General features: G+C 40.0%; 1 protein-coding gene across 1 annotated transcript in view; it reads left to right on the plus strand.

Moving 5' to 3' along the window:
• The first annotated feature begins 1,316 nt into the window (after positions 1 to 1,316).
• LOC126997319 (protocadherin Fat 4-like) overlaps positions 1,317 to 14,999 on the plus strand; it is a 71,896-nt gene continuing 58,213 nt past the window's right edge. Inside the window, exons 1-2 of the mRNA XM_050858342.1 lie at positions 1,317 to 1,492; positions 11,400 to 11,566. Coding sequence (XP_050714299.1) covers positions 1,353 to 1,492; positions 11,400 to 11,566 — 307 coding nt within the window. The 5' untranslated portion in view covers positions 1,317 to 1,352. The remainder of the gene's footprint in view (positions 1,493 to 11,399; positions 11,567 to 14,999) is intronic.

Here is a 14,999-nt window from a genome sequence, read left to right on the forward strand (position 1 = left end):
CTACTCTTACTAAATCAGCTTACTTGAGGCTGGGCGTTCTGTACCGTCTCCGCCAGTTCTTCTCCCCTGCACAGTTGCTATCCATTTACAGGGGCCTTGTCCGCCCTCGTATGGAGTATGCATCTCACGTGTGGGGGGGCTCCACTCACACAGCTCTCTTGGACAGAGTGGAGTCTAAGGCTCTTCGTGTCATCAGCTCTCCTCCTCTTACTAATAGTCTTCTACCTCTTAAATTTCTCCGCCATGTTGCCTCTCTTTCTATCTTCTATCGATATTGTCATGCTGACTGCTCTTCCGAACTTGATAACTGCATGCCTCCCCCCCTCCCGCGGCCTCGCCACACACGACTTTCTATTCAAGCTCATCCTTTTACTGTCCAAATCCCTTATGCAAGAGTTAACCAGCATCTTCACTCTTTCATCCCTCACGCTGGTAAACTCTGGAACAATCTTCCTTCATCTGTATTTCCTCCTGCCTACGACTTGAACTGTTTCAAGAGGAGGGTATCAGGTCACCTCTCCTCCCGAAATTGACCTCTCTTTCGGCCACTCCTCTAACTCTTTTCAGGAGCAGTGAGTAACGTTTTTTTTTTTTAACATTTGTTAACTTTTTTTTATGGCCTCGAACTGACTCCTCAGCTGTAATATATATATATATATATATATATATATATATATATATATATATATATATATATATATATATATATATATATATATATATATATATATATATATATATATATATATATATTATATATATATATATTATATATATATATATATATTTATATATATATATATATATATATATATATATATATTATATATATATATATATATATAATATATATATATATATATATATATTATATATATATATATATATATATATATATAATAAATATATATATATATATATATATATTTATTATATATATATATATATATATATATATATATATAAATATATATATATATATATATATATATATATATATATATATATATATATATATATATATATATATATATATATATATATATATATATATATATTATAATTAGATAGATTCGGTCTTGAATTCGTTGATCAACATGACGTGGTTCTCTTTGTCAACGCTGATGAAGATATCATCGACATATCTCACGTAGATTTTTGGCTTGAGTTCAGGATAATTTTATATATCCTGGTCATTAATTGTATTGCAGATTTATATATAATAGGTCATGTCACCCCCCAAAATCTCTTTAATGCTTAATTGCAGACTTTCAACATCTCTAAATAATTGCTATGACATTAAAGGAATAACATCTACTATCGTCAATGTTTTGCAGGACCCTGGTGATCCAATGGAAATACTGGAGAACAGTGAACCACAGATCACGGTGGGCAGTTTTACCGTCACAGACGCAGACGCAGAAGCATCCATTTCCTTTGACATCCAAAAGGAGGAGTGTACTGGCGGCTCATCTTCCATGGATGTTAGCGGGTGAGTTGGTGCTCATGAGTGCTGCCTTTAAGTGGGGGATGTGAAGTTTGGGCTAGGGTAGTGAAGTTAAAAAAAATAAGTGACGATAGTGGAGTAAGGGTCAGAGATTAAGAGCGTAAAGGTATGGTTATTGTGGATGACTTGTAGGATGCAGTCGTAATGAAAAAGCGGCCACCTCATAAACGTATGAAGTTTAACATTTTTTTTTTACCTAGCGTGAACATGAGGAAGGGACTCAGGAGTTCAGCCATATGAAGAAAAGAAAAATCTACTGACTGAAACTCGTGGTCCCAAGGGCTGACTGACCCACGTCTCTCTAATGTCTGTTAATTTGCTGTAACTAGAAAATACACACACATATATTATAGTTACAGAAATGTGACCATTAACATAAACAATCCTTCACTGAGCCTTATCAGCTGTGGTAACTGTCACATGTTAACTAGAATATACAACCCTCCCTACAACTCCTGCCTTCATTTTTCTTAAAGTTATGCAACAAACACTTACTAAAGAAAACATTGCACTCTATATACAAATACACTTCAACACTTAATCTTCCCAGCTTTCTTAATTTAATGGAAGCAGACATTGGCTAAACAACCAAGGCGAAGCATACCTCAACACTTGTTATCTGAAGTGCTATATTCTGCCTCGTGCATGCTTGTTTTATCCCCGGTAGTCTATAAATCATTTATTTCCATGATATTTGACAAATGACATCATGCAGATTCTAAGGTTAAGTAATTGGGTGCTGTTCCATGTTTGGTAGTCTTCCTTTATTCTTCTTCTGTCCTGTCTTATAGTCAAATCATTTAAGTGGATCCCTGGCTAGTTGCCTAGCAGGCAAGGACGCTGCTGTTTTATTGTTGAAGGGCGGAGCGTCTGACGTCTCCGGCGCCCGAGACACTAGCCAAGGTTCAGAAAACTATCATATTTATTCAATTAGCTCATATGTTACAAAAGACATAAATTTTGTTGACATCATTAGAATAAGCATTAATTGCACAACTATAACTCTGTTTTCCAAACGAGATAGGGTAGAAATATAATAATTATGATGAGTGGAAGTATGTGAATAACATTTAATGTTTATATCCGTTTATACTTATTATCGATATATGCAGTAGTTATGGAATCAATTTTAGAACTAAACGCTTGTTATTGTACATAGAATCCTCCTGAATACGATGGTACTTTCAGATTTTAGATGAAGTGCAATATAAGGAGAGACAAGGAAGAATTTGTAAAAAAGTGATATAAACATTGAATGTTACTACTTGACTTCTACTCGCCATAGTTCCTTTATTTCTTTACCATATCAAGTTTTGAAAATCGTTGGAAAGTTATACTGTTACAGTTTAATACTATGATGTCATAAAGAAATGTTTAACTTCTGTAACAGATAAGCTACGTAAATAAGAATATTTTCCGTACCTACGCAACAGACCATACTGGCTATACAAGCAGCGCCTCACTCGGCCAGTCGGATAAAAAAATTAAGATACCCCTACCGGAGGTATATCGAGTTTAATTTGGTATCAAATTAAAGTTTAAGACTTCTAGTTTCCAGAAATGGAGCTGTACTTTGCAATATCGTTGCTTATCATATTCTTTTAAGGCTTTTCCTAGTGAATTCGTTTTTTTTTCAGAATTCCGGAATACAAGTTATTACCTAGAGTCAAATGTCCAAAAACGGTACCTCTTAGTCTGGAAAAAATATTTATTACCCATGTCTCGTAGGTGTAGTCCAAGGTTCAAGGTCGAAAAAATCTCAAGATGCAACCCTCCGGGGTAATATATATCTTGATTTTAACCATGCATTCGACAAAATGCCTTGCCTCACCGAAACCTTTCAACAGAACTGAAAGGCTATGGGAGCGAGGGTAAAGTTTTCAGATGGATCAAGGCGTGGCTTAATTACAGGACACAGAGAGTTGAGCTGTTGAAAGGCACCTGGTATTTATAACGTCAATGCGGAGCTGCTCAAAGCTCTAGGTGAGACCATGATCCACAGGTTTCGTGTCATCTTGACTGCCGCATGGCAACGTGGTATCATTCCTTCTGATTAAAAGAAGGGGATGGTCGTCCCTATTTGGAAAGGAAAAGGGGGCCTACAGAACTACAACGACTACCGTGGTACTACGATGTACAGTACAGTGTGCTAGGCAAGGTGCTTGCCCATGTATTGTTGATGCGGATTCGCAGCTGCAGCTGCTGAAGCTGCTGATACCTGAACAATTTGGGTTCACGCCTGCTAAGTCGACAACTGACCGTAACCAAGCGCTTCGTGTACTGGTGAAGAGCCGACGTGAGTTTCGACAATGGATGCTTGCAGCCTATGTCGATCTCAAGAAGGCATTAGATTAAATGCATCGCTAGCCACTCCAGGATTTCTTTCGAGCTTCTGCAAGGACTATTGGTTTGCTGGCTAGCCTGTATTCTGGAACTGGGTGTGCTTCTTTCCCGTGAATGCGGGAGTGAGGCTGGGCTGTGTCGTTGCATCTGTTGGCAATACCAGTGTCACTGACCCTGTTTCAGCCGATGATGCAGTAATCCTTGTAGAATCGCTGGAGGTTTTGGTGATGGCTCTCGAGGGAATGTACGAGGACTCCAGGTCTCCTGGGTCAAGGCCAAGGTACAGGTGTTTGGAGGCTTGATAGATGAAACAGAGCAGGCTAGTCATGCGCTTGGTAAATTTCATATACTTTGGTAGTGTAATGCAGAACAACGGCAGGTTTCAGCTGGAAGTCTAAGGGCGGATTGGCTTGGCCAACGGTGTTATGGGCTCGCTCAACACGAATATATATCGTTGTCGATACCTGTGCAGAAGGACAAAGATCTTGACCTTCACGTCGCTTGTGCTTTTATTTTACTCTATGGCTGTGAGACATGGACAGTAAATAGTGACTTGGAGAAGTGGGCTGATGCCTTGATTATAAATGTCTACGCAGAATCATGGGATATTGCTGGAATGACTTTGTGTTAAATCGGCAATAACTCCGTGAGACTGATTCGAGATATATTACCAGCATGGTCTATCAACGGCAACTACTGATATACAGGCATTTGGCACGCTACAAAAAAGCCGACCCTGCTCATCGGGTTGTTTCTGTGGCCAAGAGAACGGCCCACAGAGTTCATGGATTGAGCAAGTCGATATATCCACCCAGGAGGAACTTAGGATGGGAAGGGGACCTTCATAGAGACTTGCCCGGAGTAATCCCCGGGTGTGGTGTCGTAGGGTGGGCAAGGCAACGCGCCCCCCGGCGTGTGCCGTCCTTGAGTGATTGGCTGGTTAATTGGTTTGATGATGACACAGAAATAAATGAAAGCTAATCGAGTTAGACAACGACGATGTGATATTCCAAAAGGAACTAAATGACCTTCATGAATGGGAAAACAAATGGATAATGCAGTTTAACATCGACAAATGCAAAGTCTTAAAGTTGGGAAGAAATCACCCCTTAATAAATAACAAATTAACTAATAGTTTTTAATCACTCCAGCTACGAAAGGAATACGAATGTGCGTGCAAGCTCTGACCTTCGACTCAGAAATCAGCGTACGTATTACCGCCAGAAACCGCGTGTAGTCTTGAGTTTTATTTCTAGAAAAATAAGTAACCGGAGCTCAGAAATCTTCCTTCCTATTTGACATTGATTAGGCTTCATCTGGACTATACTGTTCGTTATTGATGTCCTATATCACAGAAAGAACATAGATTCACTCGAAGAAATACGGAGAGGAATGACTAAAATGATCGAAAGACTTAGGAACTTACCGAGGACTAAAAACGTATTTTACATAATTGGGATAGACATTGACGGCGTAGGGATTTAATTGTGGACAAAAATTGGAATCTTTAAGTCGCTTGTGAAGTTGTGATCCTTGTCTGAATTGTGACTTGGAGAGACGTGTCAGTGCCTTTGGCACCAAATGCTTTTTCAGAATCATGGGCTATGTATGGAATAACTTTGTGTCGAACCAGTGACTATCTGATGAAACCGAATCGAGGCCTGTTATTAGTTTAGTCCGTGAACACCAACTCCGGCTATATGAGGACTTTGTACGCTTTCCGGACGTCGATCCTGCTCAAAGGGTTGTTTACGTAGGAGGCAACCGTGAATGGAGGAGACCAACGGGAAGCCAACATAGCTGATGGATGGGACTAGTCGATCGATCCTGTCAGAAAGGACTTGGGCTGGATAGTGTAGCTGCGTTGGATCTTTTCGTGGGAGATCGCCAGGAGTGGCAGCGGCGAGTGAGTGAAGCGACTCGCACCCTGGTGTGTGCCCCCTCCCCCCCTTCCCCGTTAGTTAGTTTCAAGTGGATTAAGAGGATCAACAAAGACAATATAGATGAATTACATATTAGTAATTGATGTGAAAATACGCCCCAATTGTTGGATAAATTCAAGCTCAGTAAGGAAATGGGCAAGAAATGATCCACAAAAAGGGGCCGGATGAGTGGAACAAACTGAACAGGTATGCAGTTGAGGGAAATATATTTGAAAGTTTTAAAAGGAAGTTAGATGTCTAAGTGGATAGAGGGGAATGTCGTAATTATTTCACTTTCAGGAGCAGCCATGTGTAGCCCGTCTGGTACCTTGTAGTGAAGGTAAATGATGAAAGAAAAGATGATTTTTTTTTTCATATTGGTGTTTTTCTATTACGGCATTTTATTTGCAAAAATAAGCATTACATTCTAGACAATAACAAATAAAAAAAAAATCCACAGGGTCAAAGGAATAAAATAATCTGCAAGACAATCGCTTATGCTCTGTATAAACTTTATCAGGTATTTTTTATCAAAAATGTTGCACGCACAACTAAGGTTTGCCATATATTCGCATATTTTAAACATTTTTTATGTCATTTTTTTCAAACATTAATAACACAAATCATATGAAACCTGGCAGGGTATATTTGTATAAACAATAATAAAATCTAATGAAAATGATTGATAATTAATTAGCAAAATTATTTTTTTGGCAGATGATCCTCATTATTTTTTACAGTAAGGGAAGCAGCTCAAGGGCAAAATAAAAAAAAAGACAAAAAAAACCGCAAATCACTGCTCATATAAAAAAGGAGTATAAAGGAGTTGCCAAAAGAAGTGTTAATTTCGGGAGGATAGATGATTTTGATACTTCTCTCTTGAAGGAGGTCAAGTAGTAGGCAGGAGGAATTACAGACGAACGAAGGCTGTTCCAGAGTTTACCAGTAAATGGGATGAAAGAATGAATATGCAGGTTAGCTCTTGCATAAGGAATTTGGATTATATGGAGGAGCTAGAGTAGAAAGTCGAATGTAGTGTGGCCGCGAGAAGGGGGAGGCATGCAGTTAGCAAGTTCAGAAGAGCAGTCAGCATGAAAATAACGGTAAAGGATATAAATAGATGCAACATTCCGGTTAAATTTGAAGAAGGTGACAGCTGAGTATTATCAAAGATTAGGGGATAGGTGATTGGAAGATTGTGCCGAGTTGACAGGCAGAGAAATTGAGTTTTTGAGGCGTTGGAGGGCACCAAATTCCTCCTACTCTAACCAGAAATGATGGCAAGATCTGAGGTTAATTGTTCTGCAGTCTTCAGTTAGGAATCTTGTTCTTCCTGTTGGGAAGGTCTTCTCTTGAAAATAGTTGACTAGTGCAGAGTAGACTCATCGGCGTTCGAGTTGATGGGACAGTTTGTTATGGAAAGATCATTGATGAATAAAAGAAAAAAGTGGGAGATAGGGCAGAGTCCTGCGGGACATCACTGTTGATAGGTTTTGGGGAAGAACAGTGACCGTCTACAACTGCGGAGATAGATCGGCCTGAAACGAAACTGGAGATAAAAGTACAGAGAGAGGGATAAAATCCGTAGGAAGGTAGTTTATTAAGCAAAAAATTGTGCCAGACCCTGTCAAAAGCTTTCGAGATGTCTAAGGGAACAGCAAAAGTTTCTCCGAAACGGCAAAGAGAGAATGACCAGGAGTCAGTTAGGAAGGCAAGAGCACCAGTAGAACGCGCCTTGCGGAACCCATACTGGCGATCAGATAGAACGTCAGAAATTGAAGAGATGATTAAAGATCTTCCGGCTAAGGATTGATTCAAAAGCTTTAGAAAGAACGTGCTAGACGGTATATCCTGGCAATCCATGTCTGCCAATGGTCATATGAGCAGATGAGCAACATGGTTTGGGGTTTTGAGGACCTTAGGTGTGGAGGAAATGTCCCCCTAAATCTCACATGAACACCACAGGCCACTGTCTGTCCTCAGTGGGAGTATGTGTTCATGCTTTTTTGCTGGACTCAGGATATCCCTGCTATTCTAACAAAGGCGGATGAGTAGTCTTACTACCAATGGCATCCTTGAAGTGGATTACTTGAATTCTAGCCATAGTTTTGTGCCCATTATTCCTGAATTCAACACCTTCCCTATCGTTAGGGTGGTACACCCCTACGTCCTTTTCTGTGCTTATTCTGTCTTTCATTATTTTTTTTTTTATATATATTACTTTGACTATTCAAAGTATTGCCATGGCCCCCATTCCCCAGCGGGTCTTAAGTGGCCAGGGAGTGCTACGAATCTCTGGGTTTTTAGTCTTAGCTTTAATTTTAGTGTGTATGTTTTATTCTGTTATCGTCGGTTTATATATGCTTGACATGATAATTATACTGTCTGGTGATGTTGAAACCAACCCTGACCCAAATTTACCAAAATCTTGTCGTTTGCTCTATAGCAACATCCGTGGGCTTCATCGTAATCTAAACGATCTTGTGGTAACCTCATCACAGTTTGACATCATCTGCTGTTCAGAGACACTTGTATCAGATATGCGACAAATTTTAATTGACCTATATTACTCCTGAAGAATTCTGCACCTCAAGTCCAGGGTTTATGTATTTATACACGACTTGGTTTTAATGCATTTCGTTTTACTAAGTATGAATGTGGTTGCTATAAATTTATGGGGATTAGAATGTGTAGTCGTATTAATAATTATTCTAGATTTAGTCTTTATAAAAATCCAAATGGTGATGATAATATTTATGAATGTCTGCTTAACTCATTTATTTATATACAGGATGATGATAGAAAGTCTTCCTTCATCTTTATTGGTGATTTTAATGCTCATCACAGAGACTGGTTGAATTCAGTTTCCCCAACTGACCGACATGGTATCGCTGCACTTGATTTTTCTTATATTGTTGGGTGTGGGCAAATAGTTACTGGTGCAACTCATATTTTTGGTAATTTGTTTGATCTTCTGTTGACTGATGTTAATGGGGTTGTTAGTGTCCTGACAATTGCACCAATTGGATCTAGACCACAGTGGTCTGGCTTGCAGTATTCAGCTGGATTTAACTGTACCTAGTTGTACCATCACACTGTGCCACTGTGCCGACTCTAGGCCACGACTATCCACGGCTCTAGGGTACACGAGGTCTTGGGTGTTGATGTGAAAGGGTCGGGCATGCCTTGAAAGAGGTCTTGAGACTGTTGCCGAATGCTGTGCCGACGTCGTGACGGGAGTCTGGAGTCGTGAGGTTTAGCACGACATGCTGGCAACTAGTTGGCCGAATGTCCCAGACAGTCGGCAAGACACCAAGACCCCAATAAAACCTCTTCCCCTTTCTTGGAGCGTGTGAACCAACTTGTCAAATGGAAAAGTCGTTTGGTTGTCGTGGCCCAGAGTCGGCACAGTGTGAACGGGGCTTAAGTCTAGAATAAACTGACGTGGTATTCACCTTGTACTTGATAACATTATTTGGAATGATATCTATAATGCTCCCTGCCCTATTACTGCATTGAATAGAGTGATTTTAGACATGATAACTAGATTTGTGCCTACTAAAACACTTCAATCTCGGTTCCATGATAAACCATGGTTTAATGAGCAGTGTCATCAAGCTTACCAAGACAAGAATACTGCTAACCGATCTCGTCTTTGTTGGGAAAATTATGTGAATATGCGTAACACTGCGAATAATGCGTACAGAAGGCTCAATCTACATATAATGATCATTTGAGGGAGGTTCTTTCTGGTGCTACTCAGCCTCATACATGATGGTCAACTCTTCAATCCTCATTGTTTGGTACTGAGCTCTATCGAAGCCCGATGGCAGTGTTGCATCTTCTCCCCTTCAAAAGAGCCAACAATTTAGCTGATTTATTTAATTCTAAGCAAAGCATGGAGGAAATTCAGCTACCTCCGAGTTGTCATCCATTACCACATCTCAATTTTATTGCATTCAGGTCCTCTGAATTGAGATATCTTATCAGATTTGGATGCATATGGGGGAACATATCCTAGTGGTCCGTTTCCTTTGTTTTTAAAATAACTTAGTAGTCAACTAGCCCAAACTAGCTGTTATTTTCCGTATTTTAATTCGTCAGAGTTAATTTCCAGTGTGCTGGCACTCTGGTAATATTACCGCTATACCCAAAAGATCAAAAAGATCCTCCTCCTCTCCTTCACCAAATGACTACAGACACATTACTATTACTCCTGTTTTGTCTAAATTTTATTAACGTTTGCTGGTCAAGCGTCTTGTTATTTATTTAAAACCGTTTCTTCCTGAGACGCAGTTTGGTTTTAGAAAAAAAAACTTGGCAGTAGTGATGCAGTTCATACGCTAGTGCACGAAATGCAATCTTCTTTGGACAGGGGTCATGAATCCAGGCTGGTTTCCTTGGATTTTAGTGCAGCTTTTGCTACTCTGAATATCAAGGGTTTTATATTTAAGCTCCAATCAGTTGGCATTCGTGGTAGTTTTAAGTATTTAAACTGAATTTTTATCTAACAGACAGCAACGTGTTTCTGTTGACGGTAGTTTTAGCCCATATTCTCATGTTTATTCTGGAGTTTCTCAATCTTATGCTGGACTCAAAACTTACTTTTGAACAACAACTGAGAATTATGTCCCGTTTACTTTCATCAAAACTGGGTATTCTCCGTAAATCTAAGAAGATTTATGAGGATGACAACATTCTTCGGAATTGTTTCTTTTCTTTTATTCTGCCCTATTTTGAGTAGTACTCTGCTGTCTCGATCTCTGCTGCTGACTCGCAATTGAAACTGCTTGATCGTGCTTTTAATTCAATTAAGATTCTTTGATCTGATTTGAGTTTGGATATTGGGCATCGTAGGGGGTGTTGATGCTCTCTCAATGTTTTATAAAGTAGTAAATGATTCTTCTCATCCTCTTCATAAGTTCTTGCCAAACCTTTGTCAACCAACCAGAGTCCCTAGGAGTTCTTCATTGAACTCCATGGTGTTTGAAAGTGGATGATGCTGCACATCATAATTTTCTAGAATCTAAAAAACTGTGATGGAAAGAAACATCTAGACTAGATGTTTCTTTCCTGCAGTGTGTAGACTCTGGAATAATTTGCCTTCGGAGATTGCTAATTCTTCCACTATTGAAAAAAAAAAATCTGGTTAACGTTTTTCTTTTGCAGTCGCGTTTAGTCCTTTCTTTCATGTTTTTTTTTTTTCCTAGCTGTGTCTCGACCTGCACTGACACCTGGTGCTAGAATTGAAAATTAATTCGGTGTAGCTCTTGGCATAGTCAGCCTGTATGTTGGCGTACTTCCATCATGAAGGAAAGGTAGATGTTGAAAGACAGAGAAGAAAGTTTCGCCAGGCAGGTTTTCACTGCACAAGCACTGTTTTTAAGGACAATAGGAACTACTGAGAAACATTTGAACAATGGAGAAGAGGTGATGCTAGATACATTTTGAATACAGGGAGGCTATTTATGTTTAAATTAAATGGAGTAATATTGAGGTGGAAGCCACATTCAGAAGCCTGCGCAACTCTTTTTTTTAAACACTGTCTATATTATCCTGAATTTTCACTTTAATATATACTAGCCTAAATTGACAGTATTAAACTATCTGATCAACTGTTTTTGCAGGTGGTTCGAAGTACTTCCTGATCCTCCGTCACAGACAAATTTTCCAGCGAGGGTGGTGGTGGGAGACGTGGAAATCGACAGGGAGGCGTGCAAGGAAGTCACACTCACCATCAAGGCCACAGACGACAAAACAGATGAAAAATATGAATCTGAATCCAGTGCTACAGGTGGGCTTGTATAACGCTAAACACACACACACACACACACACACACACACACACACACACACACACACACACAGTCGTCTGTGAAAACACTGTTATGAATACATTTAACTGACGTCTAGGGGTTGATTTGTGTTGAAAAGATAGCTAACTGTGACATAACATAACTGTAAGGTTAAGTGAAAGCAAATGGTACAATTTTACTTATTAAAACCAGAGAGGGCATAAAAAACATCATTTTGAAGAATCTTTATAACAGGCATAAAGGAGTCAGAGGGGGGTTGAGTAGAAAGCATATGCCCAGAATCGTCCAGAGTGGAGTTTTTAGAAAAAGTTTGAGAGAAGAGTTCAGCCTTAGAGATAGATGAGACGGCAGTGTTGCCGTCAGGACTGAGGAGTGGAGGGAAAGATGAAGAAGTGAAGTTGGAGGAGATGTTTTTGGCTAGATGCCAGAAGTCACGGGAAGAGTTAGAAAAAGCAAGGTTTTGGCATTTTCTATTAATGAAAGAATTTTTGGTTAGTCGGAGAATAGATTTGGCACGATTTCGGGCAGAAATGTAAAGTTCATAATTAGCATTAGTTTGAAGGCTCTGGTACCTTTTGTGAGCTGCCTCTCTACCATTGACAGCACGAGAACAAGCGTGATTAAACCAAGGATTTTTAGCATGAGGAGTAGAGAAAGAACGAGGAATGTATGCCTCCATTCCAGAGACAATCACCTCTGTGATGCGCTGAGCACACACAGAGGGGTCTCTATCCTGGAAGCAATAATCATTCCACGGGAAATCGGAAAAGTACATCCTCAGGTCGTCCCACCGAGCTGAAGCAAAATGCCAGAAGCATCGCCTCTTCGGTGGGTCCAGAGGGTGTACAGGAGCGATAGGACAGGATGCAGAAATAAAATTGTGATCGGAGGAGCCCAACGGAGAGAACAGTTTGACAGAATAAGCAGAAGGGTTTGAGGTAAGGAAGAGGTCTAGAATGTTGGGCCGGTCTCCAAGACGGTCGGGAATACGTGTAGGGTGCTGGACCAACTGCTCTAGGTCGTTGAGGATAGCAAAGTTGTAGGCTTGTACACCAGGATGGTCAGTGAAAGAGGATGAAAGCCAAAGCTGGTGGTGAACATTGAAATCTCCTAGGATGGAGATTTCAGCGAAGGGAGAGTGGGTCAAGATGTGCTCCACTTTAGAATTCAAATAGTCAAAGAATTTTACATAGTTGGTAGAGTTGGGTGAGAGATAAACAGCACAGATGTATTTAGTAATAGAATGACAATGAAGTCTTAGCCAGATGGTAGAAAATTCAGAAGAGTCAAGGTTGTGGGCACGAGAGCAAGTGATGTCGTTGCGCACGTAGGCGCAACATCCAGCTTTGGATTGAAATTTAGGATAGGGATAGTAGGAGGGAACAGAGTAGAGATTGCTGTCAGGAGCCTCAGAAACCTGTGTTTCGGTAAGGAAGAGAAGGTGAGGTTTAGAGGAGGAGAGATGATGTTCCACAGAATGAAAATTAGAGCGAAGACCGCGAATGTTGCAGAAATTGAGAAGAAAGAGGTTCGAGGAGTTATCAAGACACCTCTTGGGTCGGCAGCCAGAAGGGGAGTCCTCCCTGGGGGAATTTGTGGTCTCCCCCCCAGGCGGGGACTCCGAGGCTTGTTGTAGGTGCGCCATTTTGAAATTTGAATTTTGGGAAAAGGTGTATATGTTGTGTGAATGTAGTGTGGTGTGGATAAAGAGAGGATCTGTCTTTAGAGAGCATGCTGAACTACTCTCTGGTGTTGGTGAGACAATAGGGAAACGGTTAGTGAGGACATGGGAAGGGTCTTTGGAGGGCTTCAGCTCCCTTCTCATCTCCCATATATACCCCACCGGGAGTGGCTTGCGCCCGTTCGGTAGGTGTCTTCCTACCTACTCCAGCCTGGAGCTGGAGCTTCGAGGTTAGACGAGGGTACCATTACAACACCATTACCCCATATCTCTCGGACTCAACCAACAACTTCATCATTTACACAGAGCGGTGCCTAGTGTCATGTAAATGGGAGTTGGGATAGTGTGGATAGATCCTACCTAATGCCCAGAAAGTGAATCTGCCCCAAGAACGTGGCTAGAGGGTCAGGTGTGTACAGCACTGAGCTCTGTCGGCGCGAAATGGCGGAGGCGGTTCCTTGCTTTGCTTTCCAAACTACCCTCCTATGGATTCTATCCTATTCTCTGTCCCTTTAGGCAGAGACAAAAGTTTGACCAGGCAGGGCGTGAGCACGGAAGCACTGTTTTTAAGGACAATAGGAGGCACTCCATCAGGTCCATATACCTTATGAGAATCGAGGCCAGAGAGGGCATAGGAAACATTACTCTTAAGAATTTTAATAACAGGCATAAAGGAGCCAGAGGGGGGATGAGTAGGAGAAATATGGCCTGAATCGTCCAGAGTGGAATTTGCACAGAAAGTTTGGGAGAAAAGTTCAGCCTTAGAGATAGATCAGACAGCAGTGCTGCTGTCAGGACCAAGGAGAGGTGGGAAAGAAAGTGAAATTCGTGGAAATATTTTTTGGCTAGGTTCCAAAAGCCTCTGGAAGAATAAGAGAAAGCAAGGTTGCGGCACTTTCTATTGATGATAGAGTTTTTGGTAAGTCGAAGAACAGATTTGCTACGATTCCGGGCCAAAATGTAAAAATCATGATTAGCAGGAGTGCGAAGGTTCTGGCACCTTTTGTGAACTGCCTCTCTATCTTTGATAGCACGAGAACTAGCGTGACTGACCCAAGGTATTTTAACATGAGGGGTTGAAAAAGAACGTGGATTGTGTGCCTCCATTCCAGAGAAAATCATCTCTGTGATGCGCTGGGCACACACAAAAGGGTCTCTCTACTGGAAGAAGTAATTATTCCACGAGAAATCGAAAAAGTGCGAAATGCCAGAAGCACTGCCTCTTCGGTGGGTCCAGAGGCAGTACAGCAAATAGGATAGGGCAGTATACAGAAAAAAGTTATGATCGGAGGAGCCCAACGGAGAGAACTAATTTTAACAGAGTAACCTGAAGGGTTAGAGGTTAGTGTCTCCAAGGCGGTCGGGAATACGTTTAGGGTGTTGAACCAACTGCTTTAAGTCACTGAGGAGAGCACAGTTGTAGGTTTGTTCACCACACACACACACACACACATATATATATATATATATATATATATATATATATATATATATATATATATATATATATATATATATATATATATATATATATATATATATATATATATATATATATATATATATATATATATATATATATATATATATATATATATATATATATATATATATATATATATATATACACACACACACACACATATATATATATATATATATATATATATATATATATATATATATATATATATATATATATATATATATATATATATATATATATATAT

This window comes from Eriocheir sinensis, chromosome 12 (genome assembly GCF_024679095.1).
Source record: "Eriocheir sinensis breed Jianghai 21 chromosome 12, ASM2467909v1, whole genome shotgun sequence".
Classification (NCBI taxonomy): domain Eukaryota; kingdom Metazoa; phylum Arthropoda; class Malacostraca; order Decapoda; family Varunidae; genus Eriocheir; species Eriocheir sinensis.